The 18861-nt window shown below is 40.2% G+C and overlaps 1 protein-coding gene across 1 annotated transcript in view; it reads right to left on the bottom strand.

Annotated features, from left to right (window-relative positions):
• Positions 1 to 18861, bottom strand: part of LOC122816485 (mitochondrial Rho GTPase 2-like) — a gene marked incomplete in the record, with an annotated part of 1688264 nt that overhangs the window by 558001 nt on the left and 1111402 nt on the right. Inside the window, 2 exon segments of the mRNA XM_044089310.1 lie at positions 5699 to 5799; positions 5916 to 6061. Coding sequence (XP_043945245.1) covers positions 5699 to 5799; positions 5916 to 6061 — 247 coding nt within the window.

Below are 18861 nucleotides of genomic sequence, written 5' to 3' on the forward strand. Positions count from 1 at the left end.
GAATCACACATGCTGTAAACAATGAGTAGTGCCCTGTGTAATAAAAGAAACAAAGTTATTTAAAGCAGATTTTTCCTCAAAAGACGAGACTGTATAAAAATATTCCTCATACTTTCACAGTTAGTCAGAACAAACTTTAATATATTAGCTTGCCAATTAAAATTTCTGAAAATCAAAGTTGCTATGCACTTTCTTCCCCATACCTATCAATTTCCCATCCTTATCAGAAAGAGTAGGACTGGAAAAGAATAGGTGCTTAGCAGCAGTGGGATTAAACAGAGCTATAGTCGATGGGTCAGATTTGGGAATGGTGTATACAAATTTAAAAGACTAAGGAAGTTTACTCATCCTATCTGCCTTTTTAGAGGCAGTTGGCTGACTATCAGGAAAATTGCAGGCAGTAAAATATCCATCCTCTAAAGCAGACAAAACAAGAGGAATGAGTGTAGGATGTGGAAAATCCTTCTGTAAACAACTCAAAGATTATTTTCTGAGGGACTGAGAATCGGTGTTCTCCCACTAAAAACACTGGCACAGTCTAGTTGTTGTTTGTCTTTTGGCTTTTCCCGGTTAGGGGTCGCCACAGCGGAACTCCGGTCCGCTAATGATTGGCAGTGGATTTTTACGGTGCTGAGTTGCCAGCCCAACACCCAACCTTCAAATAAGGCACATCCATTCACGCATGCACATACCTGCATGTCTTTTAACGTCACTCGACTGTGTGGAGAACATGCAGCCACCACACAGAAGGTGCTCCAGCTGAGAATCAAATGGGAGAACCTCTTGCCGTGAGGCGACAACGCTAACTGCTGCATCACCACGGCCCATCGGGCACACTCTAGTAATACTCTCAAAGAGAGGGGAAAATCATAAACTGATTTCTCCTCTGAGCCTGAACCAGAAATCTGAGGAGAAAACTGTATTTGTCCCTGCATCTTCCCATTCAGATTCAGAATCTTGAATCTCTCCAGAAAACAGGTATCCCTCTTTCATCAAAAACTACTTTACAAGTACTATCAATATCCTGAACTAAACCCTAAGCCATACCCAATTAACTACTCCTGTCCAAATAAATTTGAGGAGGAGTAGATACTTCCTGTGTTTCTGCTTCTCTCTGACAGAAAAAACAGGGCCAACTAATGGCAGCAGCAGCTTCACCTAGGAATGGCTAAAGCATTCTGATACAACATGGAAATCTTCCGTGTTCCCTCTCACAGGACCGAAAAGAGTGGCTCTCTCTTTCCCAAGTGAGGGGGATCCCAACAGCTGCAGAGGTAGTGTCTCATCACTGATCCATAGTGGCTGTAAATGCTACATCAGCAGGATCTGGGGTAACACACAAGTGGTCCGAGTTACAACAAATGGCCACAGCAGAGTCACCCACCTGTAAATTTATAGCTGGCTGTGGTGGCAAAGGTCTTTTGCTTAATTTTTTCTTTTTGTGACTGCAAGAAGGACGGACCATGGGACTGGTAGTCTGTTCCATGATCAAGCCAAAAATGGTGCCTCTTTACAGAAGAAGACAAGCAGCAAATGTTGGTAAAGACTACCAGTCTACAAAGCTTACTTTATTGGCAGAAAAACACAGTAATAAGCACTTTAAAACACTAGACCAACCCCACAAAAGTAAAATAAACACAATTTCTCCACAGAAAAAAAACGTTTTCATTTACTTTATACAAGTTTTAAACTGACAAAGGAAAAAGTGCTCTGTTTAAAAGGGCATTGTAGTCCTGTGACGGTCCATTAAAACACAACACTTCTTCTTCTTTCGGCTTTTTCCCGGTTAGGGGTCGCCACAGCGGATCACCTGTCTGCTCATGATTGGCAGTAGAGTTTTACGGTGTTGAGTTGCCAGTCCGGCACCAAACTTCCACGGAAGGCACACACACACTCACTCACACCTAGGGCTAATTTAGAGTGTCCAATCCACCTACAGCATGTCTTTGGGATGTGGGAGGAAACCCACGTGACCACAGGGAGGACATGCAGACTCCTCACAGAAGGCACCCCAGCCGAGGATCGAACCAGAGAACCTCCCTGCTGTGAGGCGACAACGCTAACCGCTGCACCACCGTGGCCGCCAATTAAAACACAACACTCCTAGCTTTAAACTAACTTTCCCGAAGAAGAAAGAGATAAAGCAGCAATGCAAATAAGAAAATGGAAGCGCCCCCCCCCCCCCGAAGGGAACTTATCTGCCCAGCAAAGGAATGCCACAAGCCAATTGTTATTCCTAGAATTCTTCAGAGGAGTATACTCTTCAGTGGCAGTAAAGATCAGAAGGAATTTGCACCCATACTTGTCTTTTAGTCGGCTCAGTTCGAGCTGCCTGACTGTTTTGGCCCATGGAAGGTGCCTTGAAGTTTTGGAAACCGGCAGGATATAATCCATACAGCTCAGGCTACTGTCAGTAGTGATCGATATGACGAACATCTGGTTGTATACCTCCCCAGGGCAGCATGTATTGAAGGACAGGAGAAAATGAATGTCTCTGGTCTTTTGGATGAGAAATTACACCCTGAAAAGGGAAGACTTCCTCCCACTGCCATCTGTAACCTCATTGAATGATGTTCAGAATCCATTTGTCTGTAACTATCTGTTGTCCAAGAGAAAACTGAAGATTCAGACTTTCTGGAGGGGAAAAGGGACTTCCCAGGGTGGGGGAGACAAGGTCCCTTAAACAGTCATTCTGACTTGCTAAACTTTCCTAGGTTTTAAGGGGTTCTTGAATTCTTTTTGCAAAACCCCATTTCTTCTTAAACATCTGTTCACCAGCTTCTTGTTGAGACTGTTCATTATTTTTTCGCCAAAATTGGATGAGGGGTTAGAGAATCCCTTAAAGAATTTTGAAAGGGAGGGCTGAAAAATCTTAAGTGATTCCTTTTATCAACTTAGCCCTCTCTTGACACTTGTTGATCAGCTCTGCAGCACAGGAACCAAAAACTAAATTTCTATCCAAGGCAGAACTTAAAATCTCATTTTTCAAATAATCTGGGAGGTTCTGAGAATACAGCCAGGCAAACATCCCAAAAACAGTACCACCAGACAAACCTCCCAAAACAGTACCAGTGGCCATGCACACACTATAAACAATGAGTCATAACTTGTGCAATGGAAGAAACTAAATTATTTAAAGCAAATCTTTCCTTACATGAAAAAACTAAAGATAAAACATTCCTCATACTTTAGTTAGTTAGAATCAACTTTAACATACGAATCTGACAATTCAAAATTCTGAAATCAAAGTTATACAAGTATATACTTTTTACCCATACTTATCAATAATCTTCTCATCCTTGTCAGAAAGAGTAGGACTGGAATTAACCAAATGTTTAGCAGCAATAGGATTAATGAAAGCTACAGTTCCTGGGTCAGGTTTGGGAAGAGTGTATAAAAACGTAAAAGAGTGAGGAACGTTTTAGGGGCAAGCAGGATGACTACCAGGAAGATTACAGGTACTGACACACACACACACACATTCTCCAGGGCTGACAGAACTGGATGAATGGGTGAAGGCTCTAGATATTCCTTCTGTAATGTGTTCATAGATTTTCTGAGGGACTGAGAAATGTCAGTGCTCTCCCATTGAAAACACTGACACATTCTGAAAATAATGTCAGAGAAAGAGAAACCCCCACAGCGAGAATCAGAAACTGAATTATCGGAGTCTGAATCAGAAAACTGAGGAGAAAACCCCATCTGTCCTTTCACCTTCCTAACTAAATTCAGAATCTTGAATCTCTTCAGAAAAACAAACACTTAGATTAAAATTAACTTTAGTAACAGTAAAGTATAATAAAAGAACATTTTTAATGAGGAATATTTTTGCTCAAAGGGAACTTATCGACCCAACAAAGGGAACAGCACAAGCTGATAGTCAGTCCTCGAAAGCCTGCAGAGGAGCATTCTCTTCAAATGCAAGAAAGCTTAATGCCCAAACCTGTCTTTTTAGTCAACTCTGCTCCAGATGACTGATGGCTTGGGAAGCTGGTCAGCTGTTACATCCTTGACAGGATATAACCCACACAGCTAGGCTACTACAGCAGTGATTGATATGATGAACATTAACTATTGTGCTCTTCAGAAGTGTCATTTTTTTCAGTTTTCTTCTTTGGTACAAGATTTGCTGCAGATAAGGTGAAAATATAATAATCTGCAGCACAGAACAAGATATACAGAAAAATGACTAAGCAATAAAGAAAAAAGCTGCTGCACATGGAACAGGTAAAGAGTTTATAACCCTCCTCCCCCATGTAGTCTCACTTCTGCCCACAATACTAAGCCTTGTTAAAATATAAAAATCAAAACTTAAAGGGAACTTACAACATATATGTAATACCATCATTCAAAGTCAAACAAACTCAAAGACTACAGAAAACATTTACACAACCATGAATACCTTTTATATCACAGAAACGGTGCCTAAACGTCTTTTGAGGCTAACTCTACTTTAGATGATTTCTTTTTTTTTTTTTTCAATTTTAAGGGATGGTACTACGTAAAAAGCACAAACTAACAAAAATGACAATTTTAAAAATAAATATGTAGTAATAATTAATTATAAATTAATGATTTATTAACAGTAAACGTCACTCGGCAAAGAAAAAAGTGACTCCTGCAGGAGTTACCTGCTTGATAATATGTAAAAACAACAAACTCTGAAGAAGTGATAAATGCTAAGAACACAACTTTAAATACTGAAAGGAGGATGTGGCTGACTGTTACTACTGGTTATTTCTATAATTAAGGTAAGGCACATAAATACTCCTTCACAGATAAAACTCTGGTCACTGGCATACCAGCTGGACCAGTTACAGCCAGTGGTGAACAATGGGCCAAATATAAAAGAAAAGAAGCAATAGCCACTTCTTTCCAAGCCTAGGCAAAATGAGATGGGATACAGAATAAATAATTAGCAATGGACTGATGGTTAAGAAATGGAAGATTTAAGGGAAGAGAACTTCATTGCAATGGACACCCCAAGCAAGGAGCAGAGGTGCCGCCAAACTAAGTTCTGAAGATGACACATTTTGTGTCTTAGATTTACAGCTTCTTTACATTTTAACTGTTAACTACTGGCACAGTTGGAGTTAGCCTGTTGGTGCCGAGACCCAGCATCCGCCTGCACCACTGCTGATCCAAGCTCAAAAACTAACACAGACAATGGAGGGCCAGCTGAAGAAGGGACATCTACGATTTACCACCTGCCAGGAGACAAGATAAGGGTGAGGGAGTAACTCAGAAGATATCCCCAACAGAGACCGAAGACATAAGAGAAGGTGGACTGTTAATCAGTAAGTAGGTCTCCAGGTGGAGGGTTGCCTTTTATAAAAATGGAGACAAGCTTCCAGCAATGAGCCCACTATATTCTGACTCACACACTCCAAAGAAATCTCCAAGTATGGAACAAAAAAAGACCTGGTCACATCATGACATAGGCCAGTCATCCTGCCATCTAAACTATTGCTCTTTAGAGAACAAACAGCAAAAAAGCCTTGTGCAAGATGGTCGACTGAAAAGTCTAAGGACCTAGTGAAAGGGAAGAAGGAAAAAACATCAAGATTATATCAAACAATAACATAAGTAACAGAGTAAAACACAACTTTTTCAAATGTACAGCTCGGTTTAATCAACCACAAAAAGACACAACAGTAATATAATCCACTATTCTCTATGAAAAACCTGTACTACACACCTGTGATTGCTGTAGTCTGGGAATCCTGTCCCATAATTATAGGGTAACCCAAGTAACCCAAGTGTTCCATACATCGATGAACATCTAAGTAGGCCATTAATCTAAATTAGAAATACAAGAATAATATATTAATGGTTCAAGTAACATTAAAATACAAAAAGGTGCATTTGCTTTGACTTATTACAGCTATAGTAAAAAGTGAATATATTTTACTCACGTCCACTTGGAAAGATACCCATGTAAAGTGATGTAGCCCTTCTCATTGGTACAGACTGCATTATATACCTCTGGGCCCCAGGGGGTATAGGGAAACACAGTGAAGAGATTCTTGAGTTCTAAGGGAGACAAAGCACCATCTCCATCCTGCAAATGAATAACAATTCAGACTCAAACTTGTCAGCAGCAACTTCCATCTCTCTACAATTTTACAATGCTCCTTTGCACATGAACAGGAAACAGTATTATATAACCATAGCCAAGAAAGAAGCCAGATACTTCCACCTGTAAACATATGTTTTCAACTACTGCAAAAACCTGTCCTTATAAAGCATACAAATTCCTTCAAATGCTGTCTTTTTTAGTAAATGCCACTTCAAATAAAGACACCATTTAAATATAAATCAGCCCACTGACAGATGATGCTCCTTATCTGTAGACAAGATATCTGCAGCTCTCTATCATGCAGATTAACTGTAATATATAACCAGTAGTTAGGCTGACATTCTAATTCTTCATAATAAAATAATTATAAGATGCCATGCAATTTGGAAGAGTTTCTCAAAAATCTGTGTATAAACACATGCGGGCAGTGGGCACATTTGCTTACTTTTCAGGGTGTGGGCATATTATTTCTGGCTTTGTCTTCTCTCACCAACTGTAATGCCTTACTTACATTTCAAATTATGAAAGCTCTTGTTTGAAACAAACAGTCCAGTTAACAATTTAAACAGGCTACACTTGTTACAAGTCCATGTCAAATCAACGAACCAACCACCTAACTGCAGTAGCTGTATATATTTTAAGAATATTGGTTAGACTGTGAACATATATACCAGCCTTTCACTACTCTCACTCCTGTAAACAATCTGACAAAACAAAACTACACTATCTGAGTGTCTGACAAATTTACATCTCTCTTCATTAATAATATCATTCAACAGAGTTACCCTATACTACAAAAGTCATCTAACAGTTTCTAATATTACTTCGTTTTTCACATTATCTATATCACCAAATTTGTAGTTAATTACTTTTGCACATTTATGTCACTGTCTTGGGTCATGGTTCATTAGTTAACTAATTAAATAAAAAATGAAAAAAACAGCTTGTAAGAAGGCTGCCATGATATACTGTAGCTGTCCACACACTCAACTTCAAACCTGTCCATGGATAAAACATAAGTTTTAGATTTAAACATTTCTTTGCCAGCATGAACAAATTACAACCGTAGAGGAAATTATCACACCACCAGATGCTTGAGTAGATCACTGCTATAGTAGTCCTAACTACTGGCCCTTCAGGGACTTGCCTTCTCCAGGCATGGTGGACTTCCACCTTTCTAGGATGTCAGAATGTACCCCTGCATAAAAGTAAAGTCTGCCATGCTGGTTTAGAGCTTCCTTGCCAAGGATGAGGAAAGGTTATCAACCCAAAGAGTTAAATCACAAGACCCTGTCATTCCTACCAGAGTAAGGAACCCTCTAACTCTACAGTGTGGAGAAGGGAGTGAGAGAAACGGTGCTTCCAAATTCTATTCAGGCCCGATCATGCCTGATGTGCTACAAAGGGGAGAGGGACAGATGGGTAGTAGCACTGGGATAAGGATACTCCATCCCAGCTCAGGATGTCCAAACACAAAGACAGGATGTTGTGAGAGGAACACTACTGCAACAGCGATCTGCTGGGATGTCTACTACTACAGCAATATAACACACAAATTCCTTAGATCAATATTGCTGTAGTCCTAAGTAGTGGAACAACTCCCACAGCTCAAACTGATAGGGATGTGGCCAAAACGAAAGGAAGAAACGGGCTACAAAAAAAAACTTGCAAAATGGCAACTCAAACTGATAGGGAGGTGGGCAGAAAGGAAAAGGCTACAAAAGCCCTGCAAAATGGCTGCAGTGAACCCATCTCTTGAACTAGAAGAGATGCCCAAGTCTGTAATGTTTACAGCAGGTGTGCAGAGGGGGCCAGAAAACTGCCTCTAGTACAGCCCGGGTAGTCAACCTCTTTAGGAGGGTCAAAATGATAGCAGTGACTCGCATACTGTGGGCCCCTTACGTTTCCCACTAGTTTCTTACCCTGGGAGGAATAAAAGAACATAATCCACGAGTCAGACATTTGGAGACAGTTTGCTTGGACAATGCCTTTCCCTACCTGTTGCAGACAGCACAACACCTGACATGGTCTTCTGATATCCATAGTTTTGTTAAAGTAATACTGTAGTTGTCCATACATTTAGGGAGTGAAGAATACTTTTGCATCTATTCTGAGAGTTGAGGATGAAGACAAGTAGTCAAATAGCAAGACTGAGAGTAAATTCCATGACTACTTTTGACATAGTCTAATTGCTAAGCTGACCCTGTACTAATGGAAAACAAAGAAGGGCTCTTTTCATGTGAGGGCTTGAAATGTTTTTGAGTGGCTCTCCTTCCCGCACCCAACTGAATCATTCATTCCTCCACTGGAGCAAAAAGCCTCAAGCTATTCATTCCTTGGTGGTGGTGATAGTCTGGTGTTAGGAAGTGGAAGAATCTGCAGATTTTTGAGGACTGTCTTCTCCACCAGTTTAGCAGCTTGCACTCTCAATTATAGCTGCCTTGGGAAGACCGTGGAAACTTCTGCATATCGCAACCTCCCAACCAAGTGGCACATCACTTGCAGCATGGATGCACCTGCATTCCTGCAGATGTCTCTAACAGAGCAAGCCAAGCAAACTGTGTTCATCCAAGATAGGTGAATTGACATCTCCTACTCATTCCCATCCTCCCTTACCCGGTTTCTCTAGCCTGCAACTTGAACGTGGGTCATCTGGGGGTGCAATCAGGGCTTTATCCCTCTGTGCCACATGGCCATAGCTTGAGGGTTTAAAGCTGTGATACTCTCTTGGCAGACGTAATGGCCAGCAACAAAGTATTTTTTTCAGTTTGAGAGAGACTGTAGCTGCAGGTACAAACAGCAACTAAGTCAGATTTTCTATGGCATAATTCCGCTACTAAGTTGAAGTATTCTCTTTCAGGGTAGTATCAAATGCAAGACCCCTTTGAGAAAATGTTTAATGGTTGCAGGCATGCCAATGATGAGTCCAAAGGAAAGCTACCTATAATGGCCAACAGGTGTACTTTAAACCAGTTATAGGCTAGTCTTTAATTAAATGGCTCATTTAAGTACTGCTTATAAGGGAACCAGATACTATGTTGAGGTTCTATTCTTTTTATGACACCAGATAGCAAAACCTCTTCCCTATAAGTATGATTTCCTAGTGGCAGGTTTTCTAACCTACAAGTATGTTAAGCACATCCTCAGGAAATTGGTGTCAGAAGAACAAAAGGGTCAGATCATTCAAGCAAAACCTACAAAATCTCCATACTGGGGTGTATGAAGGCCACCTTGTACTGTGAAAGGAAGGCAATACCCACTGCTCAAGCTTTTTTGTTTGGTGCTTTTGAGCAGAACTACTTCAAGTTGCTTGTTGTTTGACCAGGCAAACAAGTCTCTCTGGGCCCCCCTTGGGCACCAAGTAGAATAAAATATTCCAGTATAACAGCCACTTGTGGATCAACCACTGACCTGCTTAATTTGTCCAATGCCGAGTTTACCTGTGATGGGATGTAAACTGCCCTTAGGGTCACAGAGTCTCTCTTGCTAGCTGATGCGCCACATTACTGTAGTGCTACTGTTGTCACCTATAGGGCCCAATTTTTCTAGACTGCTTTGAAGGCCTTGAGTGCATGCACCAGAGCCATAATTTCCTTCATGCTTCTTTGGGCTGCAGCCTAAAAACCTTGAAATCTGAGGATACCTGAGAATACCTCCATATAAATCCAGACCATCCATGGGCAGGGTCTAACTGTGGGGTTACGGACTAAAAAGTACCCCTTTGGTTCTGTCTGACATGAATGGAACACCATTCCCACACCATGGAAATGCAGGTTATACAAATGAATCATCTCTTCCAATAACTGACAATGCTGACTCCAGATGTTTCTTAGGTACCACTTGAATTTTCTCGTGTGTATTCTGGCCATGGATAACATTAATATGATGGACACTGGATATCCCAGTACCTTTGAGGCACCTTCTGGCCAAGACAATCTTTTCCTGTGCTACCTGGTGGAAAAACTATAAAAAGTACTCCATCTTTTCTTGAGGAGATAGGCCTCTGGCTGATAAGTCAGCAGATAACCTGAGGAAGACCAATTGTAGATAAAGTAAGGGCTGATGAAAACCCCAGACCTTGGAAATGGTTCCCCATGAAAAACAGGGCCTTGTCCACCTCCTCAAAAGAGGCATGTACAAGACAGTTGCCTAGAGAGGGGTAGATGTGAATGCTCTTTGTCCTACAGTAAGCAATTACTGCAGCCAAACACTTTGTGAAAATTCATTGGTGGAATAGCCAGCCCAAACAGAGTCTGCCTGCTAAACCAAACAGCAAGGAAGTATACTGGTAGTGGCAACCTCCTCATGCCTCAAACCTGAGGAAGCACATGTCGTTCTTCTTGACAGGTATTGGAAGACTGGCATCCCTGAAATCTAAAGTGGCCATCAGAGCTTGAGGAAACAGGAGTAGTTGGATAGCCTGCAGTGTTAACATCTTGAATTTTGGGACACTAAGATAATGAGGCCCGAGAGATCCAAAATGGGCCTGCACAGCCTCTCATTACTGAGCAGGACCAGCCTCAAATAGAATCTCCCTGGTTTGTCTTATCTTGGCATGGTTTCTATTACCCTAGTAGAAGGAGCTGCTGAAATATAGGAGGTACTAACTGAACAAAACCTTTTGATGTAAAATAAATGTATATGGGATCTTGGTTCCCTTATTAACTAGCATTTGTAACCCTATGATGCAATATACTGAACCCATTTGGCTCTCTCACTTCCCATTTGTAAGTGCAGAGTTACAATCCTCCTGTTTTTAAAGTGGTAAGAAGAGAGGAGGGGGTGGGGTGGGATGGAGATATGGACAAAGAGGAAAGATTCATGTATGTAGATGTATGGATGCTTCCTGGGAGTTGAGGGAACGTGGCCCAGGATTTATCCCCTCACCCCTGCTTTTCTTTTCTGGTCTCCCTGACGTTTTTTTATACCGACTCTTTTCCCCTTTCTGTTGATTGTCCTTCCCTTGCCTGTGACAGTAACGGCTAGACTTGGATGTAGTGAAAAAGCTCCCTTCCTCCATTATCTTAAAATCTTCTTTACTGGTGTTCCCAGGGCAGTTTTTATTCAGTAGTGCAGTGAGCAGCTGCATTTTGTTATCCTTTGACAGGGACCAGCTTCAGCCAGACACATTTACTTATAACTGACCCTGTAGCTGCTGTCCTGGATATTGCATCAGTTTTTTTCACTTGACTAACAGTCTGGGTGAGTTCTACTAACTTTGTTCTCAGATCTCCATCAGGCACTTTCCTCAATCTTCTCTCTGACTTTGTTTCAACAGAGTAACTTGGCACTTGGTCACGTGTGTAGCACAATTAGTGGCTCTGATGGCCAGGACGGCAGCCATGCATACAACTCACCTAAACCAGTCTAACACTCTGCTTTCCTTGTCATCTGAGAATGTACTGGCAGAAAGAACCAATTTGGACCCTTCCTATGGATCCTCAGACACCAGTGCTGTATCCCCCACACTTTTTTTCATATAGGAACCTGTGTGATTTCTGGACTCTATAAAGCCTGTCAGGTTTCTCAGTGGCAGGGTCTGGGTGTCTGGCTCCTCAGAGGCCGCCAGTAAAACAGCTCCCAAAACTGGAGAACTTGCTACAGGCTTAGGGGCATTCAAGCACAATAAATCAAAATACCTTTTCTGTAACTCTGATTTTTCTTGGCCTTTCCACATGAAATGCTTTTTCATCCAGCAGAGTGTGCCTCTAAATGAGATTTCCTCTATGGGTGAAGCAGAAAAAATGGTGTATTTAGTGTCTGCATCATATTATATATTATACATTATACAGGGGAGAACATGTGTGAAGAATAATCAATTTTCCTTCCTTCTAATCTGAAAAGTCATCATCTTCCTTCTCACGGGATGTGTTCCTCTATCCCTTTTCCTGGTGGTGACTCCAGACACAAAGGGACAATAACTTGTATGCAGACTCTGCATGCCTGACAGAAGGCTTGAGCCAAGAAAATCCACTGTTCAAGAATAGCCCGGAAAAGGTGTACAGGTAAGGACATATCAGATGCCTGGGCTCCCAGTAACTGCAGGAGAACTAAAGCAGATGACTTACATTGTAGCTTCTGAGTCCTTTTAATTGGGAAGTTTGCCTCACAGATCCAAGCCTGGTGCCTAGAATCCCAGATGTCTACAACACAACAATGGAAATCCTCCCTTACAAGAATGGTTGGCTGACTGACCACCCTTTCCTTTAGAAACCATAAAGTTGGCTTCAGCTACAAACATGCAAGAAGAGGACCATAAGCCATCAGCTCAGCAAGATGTCCCTGCCTCCTCTGGTATGATGATCTCCAAAGTGACTTCATCTTAGACTTTGGAAAACTGTCATGTACTGTTTTGGGGTTGAAGATTAGTCTCACTGGGGCCCTATGACAAAAGCTCATCACCAACACCCATACCTGCTTTCTCCTTAATGTGCTTCTCCCTAGCTGGACAGAGAAGGTGAAGGACAAACTCAAGGACATCTTGGCATAATAGATGAAGACATCATATCTCTTCCTGTCTAAATAGCTTTGCAGGGAACACTGTCGATTTCTATCAATTTTAGGAATACATCCCTGATAAGTACTATACCCCTCAATATCATCCTCAGGGCTTAATCAAAAGACATAGCGAGTATGGTAGTATGTATGTAGAATCTGTCTTTCTTGGGGCCTGACAACCTTAGAATACAGTCAGTCATCTAACTGCACTACACAATACTATAAGCAATATCAACAAAAACACGTAAAAAACAATAAGAAAAGTCCCCAGCTGGATACGGAGCTGTGGAGAAGGCTGAACAGTGCCAGACTATACAATCAAAGCACTGCGTACACTGCAAATTGTGGTAAAACAAATGCAAGATGCATGGGCTTAAGTCAGTTTTATACAGGGAATGCCCAGATGGCCTATGGAGGTGAACATCTGTCATGCCTGCAGGGGGAAGAATGCCAAGCTCTGGAAGTCAGGCTTGGTATTGGGCCTTCAGCAACTGAAGTACCATTAGTTAGACCATATGCAACAGTGACCTAAGAGAAGAATATTACTGCTCAAAGGTCATCTGAAAGCAAAACTGCAATTTCCATAATGAGTGACAACAAAACTGCATTTAGTGTGGTAAATCTACTAAACAGATATGGCAGAAAAAGAGCTGTGGAAAAATTAGTATTCAGACAATACAAAATGTGGTGAGGGTTGGGTGTTGCACAACAGTTAAGCTGTTTACCTCATAGACACAAGTTACAGGATTTGATTCCCACCGTTGAGGTCAAATGGCTAGGCTTAAAATGGCCCATAAGGCAGCTAGCCTAGTACTTACCTATAAGCCTATGTCAAGTTAAATAAGCACAAATTTAACTGCTTCAGTCTTTAGCAATATATTAATATCGCAGGTCAAAAGGCACAATGAATAAAAACAGAAATAAGGATCATCAAGTAACACCATGGAATCTGATGTATAATGGGCATTTACTGTTCAGTTCCGTCATACACAAAAAGACATGTGGCTCTCTGGAGTCCAAAACAATGCCATAAACCTGCAACTGTACAACCTTTAGTCGTTTGTGCTGATGTGTGAGGCAAGATGTTAAGATTGCCTGAGGGCTATTTAATAGCACCCATCAAAGATCTGCACTACACCTGTAGAGCAAACGTACACATTTCACCACAGAGCAATTCTTCAGTGATTAGAATATGAATGTAAATATTTTTTTAGAGAAACCTCAAAGTTGTGTCATTGGTGATTACAGGTGGCACACTGGTTCAATGACAGTTCAATATGGAATGCATCCTGCTTCTATACCTTCATTACTGATGAGTTACCCTCAAAAGCAAACAATAAAAGAGAAACAACTATCATCTGAAAATTACAACTGCACCTTAATAAAAGAATCTATATCCACCAACTTTAAATAAAAATCCCACTCCATTCAATGCACACTCAAGACCCATCTACTAAATACTGGATGCCTAATTCATTAACATCAGCAAACCAACAAGATGGCCACTGTGGGTTCTTATCCCATGGCTATTTTCAGAAAATAAGCAGTTTTGTATTATGTATTTATTTATTTGTAGTTGCTTTCCAGGGTAGAACACTGATCTCCACTGAACTTTTTCACACACAGCCCAGGAGCAGTGTCTGCTTAAGTGTCTTGTTACAAATAAAAAAAAGTTGAATTCACCCACTGAAACCCATACACATTTAGTATGAAAAAGATGGAATGCGATATCCTTCAAAGTTAACAGTTCCGCTAGCTACACCAGTAAACCATAAGATGGCAATCCCATAGTATTATGTCTCAGACTTAAAATCAGAGTTGAAAAGTTTTCTCTTCTACAATGAAGGAATTCAAATTCAACTTCAAATTTACTTAACTGCTGTGTTCCTTAGTGTTATATAAATATCACTGAACAACAAGAAGACTAAAGAAAAAAAATGAAAAATGGGTCATTATTCAGTAACAGCTTTCTGAAAAAATAACTAAAAGCAGAATGTATATCTATATTCAATATTCCCAGCAATACACAGCAAATATATTACTACAATAAAATTTCACCAAAATAAAACATTTGTACCCTAGTTAAGCTTGGGTTCATCATATGCATATTAACAGCTGCCAAATGAAAGATCAAGAATTTGATGCATAATGGGCATTTACTACAAAGTACAGTCCACAAAGATTAAGAGAGGTCAAGCTTTTCACAGAAAACGAGATTCTGCCAAACTCAGAGGGTGGTCCACCAAACTCCCACACCAGCAAATATGCACAGAGATAATACAAAGCCACAGTAGACCACTGAAACACCTTCTTCAAATAATTAAAGCATTCCAAACCATCAAAGTCAAAAGAAAACAGTCCACAATTCCAAAAGGTAGTTGTGAGCAGCCCAACTGGTTAGAACAATAGTCCAATCAAGCAAGAACCCTAACAAGAACAAAAAAGCCAAACGATATGCTCAGACATCAATCCAAAAGAGTAAAATTTCAAGCATCAAAAACCATCATAAAGGATAGAAATGGAAGCATCAACTTTCAACATTCTCAGAAAAAGATTGCCACAAGATCCATGCTAAATTCAGGACAGACATCTGAATCAGTAGTAACATACAAGTCAGATGAGATACATTGCTACAATGTTTCAAACATATGTGACCAGTAGCAAACAACCTTAGACTAATAAAACAAGTGTAACATAACAAAAGGGTCTTTCACGGTCATTTATTTAACCCAAATACAGAAAAAGTAGATTAAAATGCAAACTCAGAAGTTTGAAGACTGCTACAACAAAACATAAAACTCTCCATGGTTTGTACTAGGCAGCCATCTGCACACACCACTCCAAAAAATCACAACATTTTGAATCTAAACTTTTTAACAAGCTGTTTATGAAATCCTCATCTCATAAACTATGTTATCATAATTTCTCAGTTCCATGCCAAAAGGTGTTTTTTACAAAACAAGTCCAAATCATGAAGTTACACAATGTCTGTGCCATAGTTCATGAAGCTTATTATAAAAGTTGGCTACTTTCTTATAACTTTTCCCAGTCAGTGAACTACTGCACTTATGTGCACAAATAAAGATAAGTACAGTTGTGTAAAATCTTACTGTAACAGTAGTTGTCCTTTTCAATGTTGCAGTATTCATCACCGCTAGGATCTCCTGCCAAGGATAGCCAAACGGCTGGTCAGTATAACAAAGCCTATTACCAAGGATGCATTGTACGTCAGATGTATGCTCCCCATGCAAGTGTAGGATGTAAAGGTGATGTACGTACACTCCCAACTCAGAAGTGAAGTGCCCCAGTAGAACCAATACCCCCAGTGGAAACGAAGACATATAAATCCAAAAAGAGGAAGGAAGGAGAGTAACCTCTCTGCCAGTACAACAATTACCATTATACAAAAGGAAGTCAGAAAGGGGGGGGCAGAAGTGAGGGAGTGAATACTCCAACAGTGAAGAGAAGGATATCAACTGTTATGGTAAAATTTTACACAACTGCACTATGTCCTTCCATATCACTGTTGCAGTATTAATCACCTCTAGGAGAGTACAAAAGCTAGAAAAGCAGGGAGGAGGTAGGTAAGGAGGAGCCCTCTACAAACCCAAGCAGAACAGCCTTGGTGAAACCTGCCCTGGCCCTGGAAATGACATCCAATCTGTAATGTTTTGAGAGTGCGAGAACCAAAAAAAAAAGTAGCAGCTACAAGACTAGAGTTGGTGTTCAAACCTTTGAAGAAAGCACCCCAGGAAGCCACTTGCTCTAGTGGAATGAGCCCTTAAGGACGCAGATAACTGTTTACCATAAAAAGAACATCAGAAGGGAAAGGCCTTGGAAATCCAAGTGGAGATGGTTTGCTTACAAACTGCTAAACCCATTGTCCTAGTATGAAAAGAAACAAAAAGCTGATCAGATTTACGATAGGCCTTTGTCTTGTCTAGATAACATCTGAGCTGTCTATGCAAATCCAAGATACGAAGCACCTTCCCACTAGTAGACTGTGGAGAAGAAAATATAGGAAGCTGGAGAGACTGATAAAGGGAGAACTCATTAACCACCTTGGGCATAAAAGAGGGATTTGTAAGGACAGACACTTGTCTCTATGAAAAACCTAAAAAAGGAAGGACTGCCATCAAGGCCTGTAGTTCAGATACCCGTCAGGCAGAGGTTAAAGCAACCAATAAAACAGTGTTCCAGGTGCAATGTTGCAAAGCAGCAGCCAGAAGCAGGCTCAGGAGGAGCCCAAGTCAGCTTTTTAAGATCAAAATTAAGATCCAAAGAAGGGGGAATGGGCTTTCTTTGGGGTCTAATATGAAGAGTGCCTTTAAGAAACTGCTTGATCTCAAAACTAGAGACCAAAGGAGGAGTAACTGGCAGACAGGGAGAAATAGCTGACAAGTGGATTTTCACTGAAGAATATGCCAAGCCAACAAGCAGACGTTCACACAGATAGGGAAGAACAAAAGGGACCCCCACTGAAAAGAGGTCCTAGTGATGTCTGAAACACCACACAAAGATCTCCTCCATCTGGACATATATGATTTCCTGGTATTGCTTTTCCTGGCATCCTGCAGGACCCTAAGCAGGTCTTCGAAAAACTAGTGTCGCATAGGATTCAAAACCTTAACACCAAAAGCATATGAGTGGACATATGAGGATGAAGGAAAGCTCCTATGTCCTGTGTGAGAAAATCCATGTGATGATGACTGAGCCTGGCCAGATATAATAAGGCATATATATGGCAGCAAGACGAACTTTATATTCTTCAGGTGTGGGACTAAGTGCCATTTTGGTCTATAATTCACCTTTGGTTAACAGCACTGGGGCCTTGATTTAAGAGATCCTTACAGGTTGTGTATGTATATTATTTTGAGCAGAGTGAACTCTGTATTACATTTGATTGTTTTCATGGCCCTACATTTGATTTACAGTGGATTTTTTCAGTTTCAACTCATGGACATTATGAACAATTTATGTCAATATATTTTTGCATATAGCTTAATGTTTTGTTTAAAAGCAAGCACTGTGTTTTATTTTACCAGTTTTTATGCCTATATTATCACCACTGGTATACATTCAGTGCAGTTATAGCTTAATGCAATAAGGATTTCATTCCGTACTAGTTTTTGGTATGTGAACCAATTGTTGGTCATTTGCATTTTTGAATTCTGCTCACTTTCAACTGACAGATGGGGCTAAGACCAGAAGTGATTTGTATATGGATTTCAACATTTTGCCCTTTCAAGTGCTATAATTATTACGGTTATTTTTTCCCCATCTACAGGAAATGTATTGATCAATAACTGATTATTTAGCATTCCTGTGGATGTTTTTGGTTCATCTATATTTATGGTTAACATTAAGTTTGGGAATTTAGGTTGAATTAACCAGTCTTCTTCCCCATTTTTGGTTTGGCTTTATTTAAAATTATATTATTCAGATATCATAGTATATACTAGGTTACACATCATGGATCTTATATTCTTAAAGGGTTATCAGCTGATGAGGAGGATACTCGGGTATTTTGGCTTGCAGCCCATGATAAGGCAAACCAAAACAAATCTCCTTCAGATGTTTCATGCACATCTACTTTTGACAAGCTTTTTAAGAGCATGAAAATTCTCAGGTCATGTGTATGGCACCTTAAGCATTTCAATGAATATTTGAAAAAGGGTATTTCACCCAGGGGTCTGAGAATCCATATAAAATCTCTAGTGGGTCAACCGGATAACATGCTCTTATCAGCTTGGTCAGGGATTCAACAAAATACTTCCATGGAATTTGCAAAAACATTGCATGCATTTTATGAACGCAAAATGTAAGTTTACATTTCTGAGGTTAATGAGATTTGTGAAGAAGCCAAAGAGTATGAAAGTCAACCAATTTATAAAAGTTGTTTCCATAAGTTGAGTGTAGATTTGTTGGAATTTGAAAAAGAATTGAAAGAAAGGAAACTTCGAAAATTTAGTAGGAACCTAAGGGATTATAACCAGGGAAGACCTTTTGAGTATGTTAAAAGTGTTAAATAATTACATTTTGGTTTTAATTTGAATAGAAATTTTCTTCCTCACAATTTAACAATGTTAGAAGTAGAAGCATTAGATAAGGAAGAATAAAAAATATAGTAATTATTCAAGCAGATAAGGGTGGCACCGTAGTGGTGATGGGTTGGTCCATGTATGTAGCTGAAGCTGATTGACAGCTACAGGACGGTAGATTCTATACTGCAATGTCTATCGATCCCACTTCCAGGTTCAAAATGGAGATAGATGAATTTCTAC

This window comes from Protopterus annectens, chromosome 12.part0 (assembly GCF_019279795.1).
Source record: "Protopterus annectens isolate FY-2018-M chromosome 12.part0, PAN1.0, whole genome shotgun sequence".
Classification (NCBI taxonomy): domain Eukaryota; kingdom Metazoa; phylum Chordata; order Ceratodontiformes; family Protopteridae; genus Protopterus; species Protopterus annectens.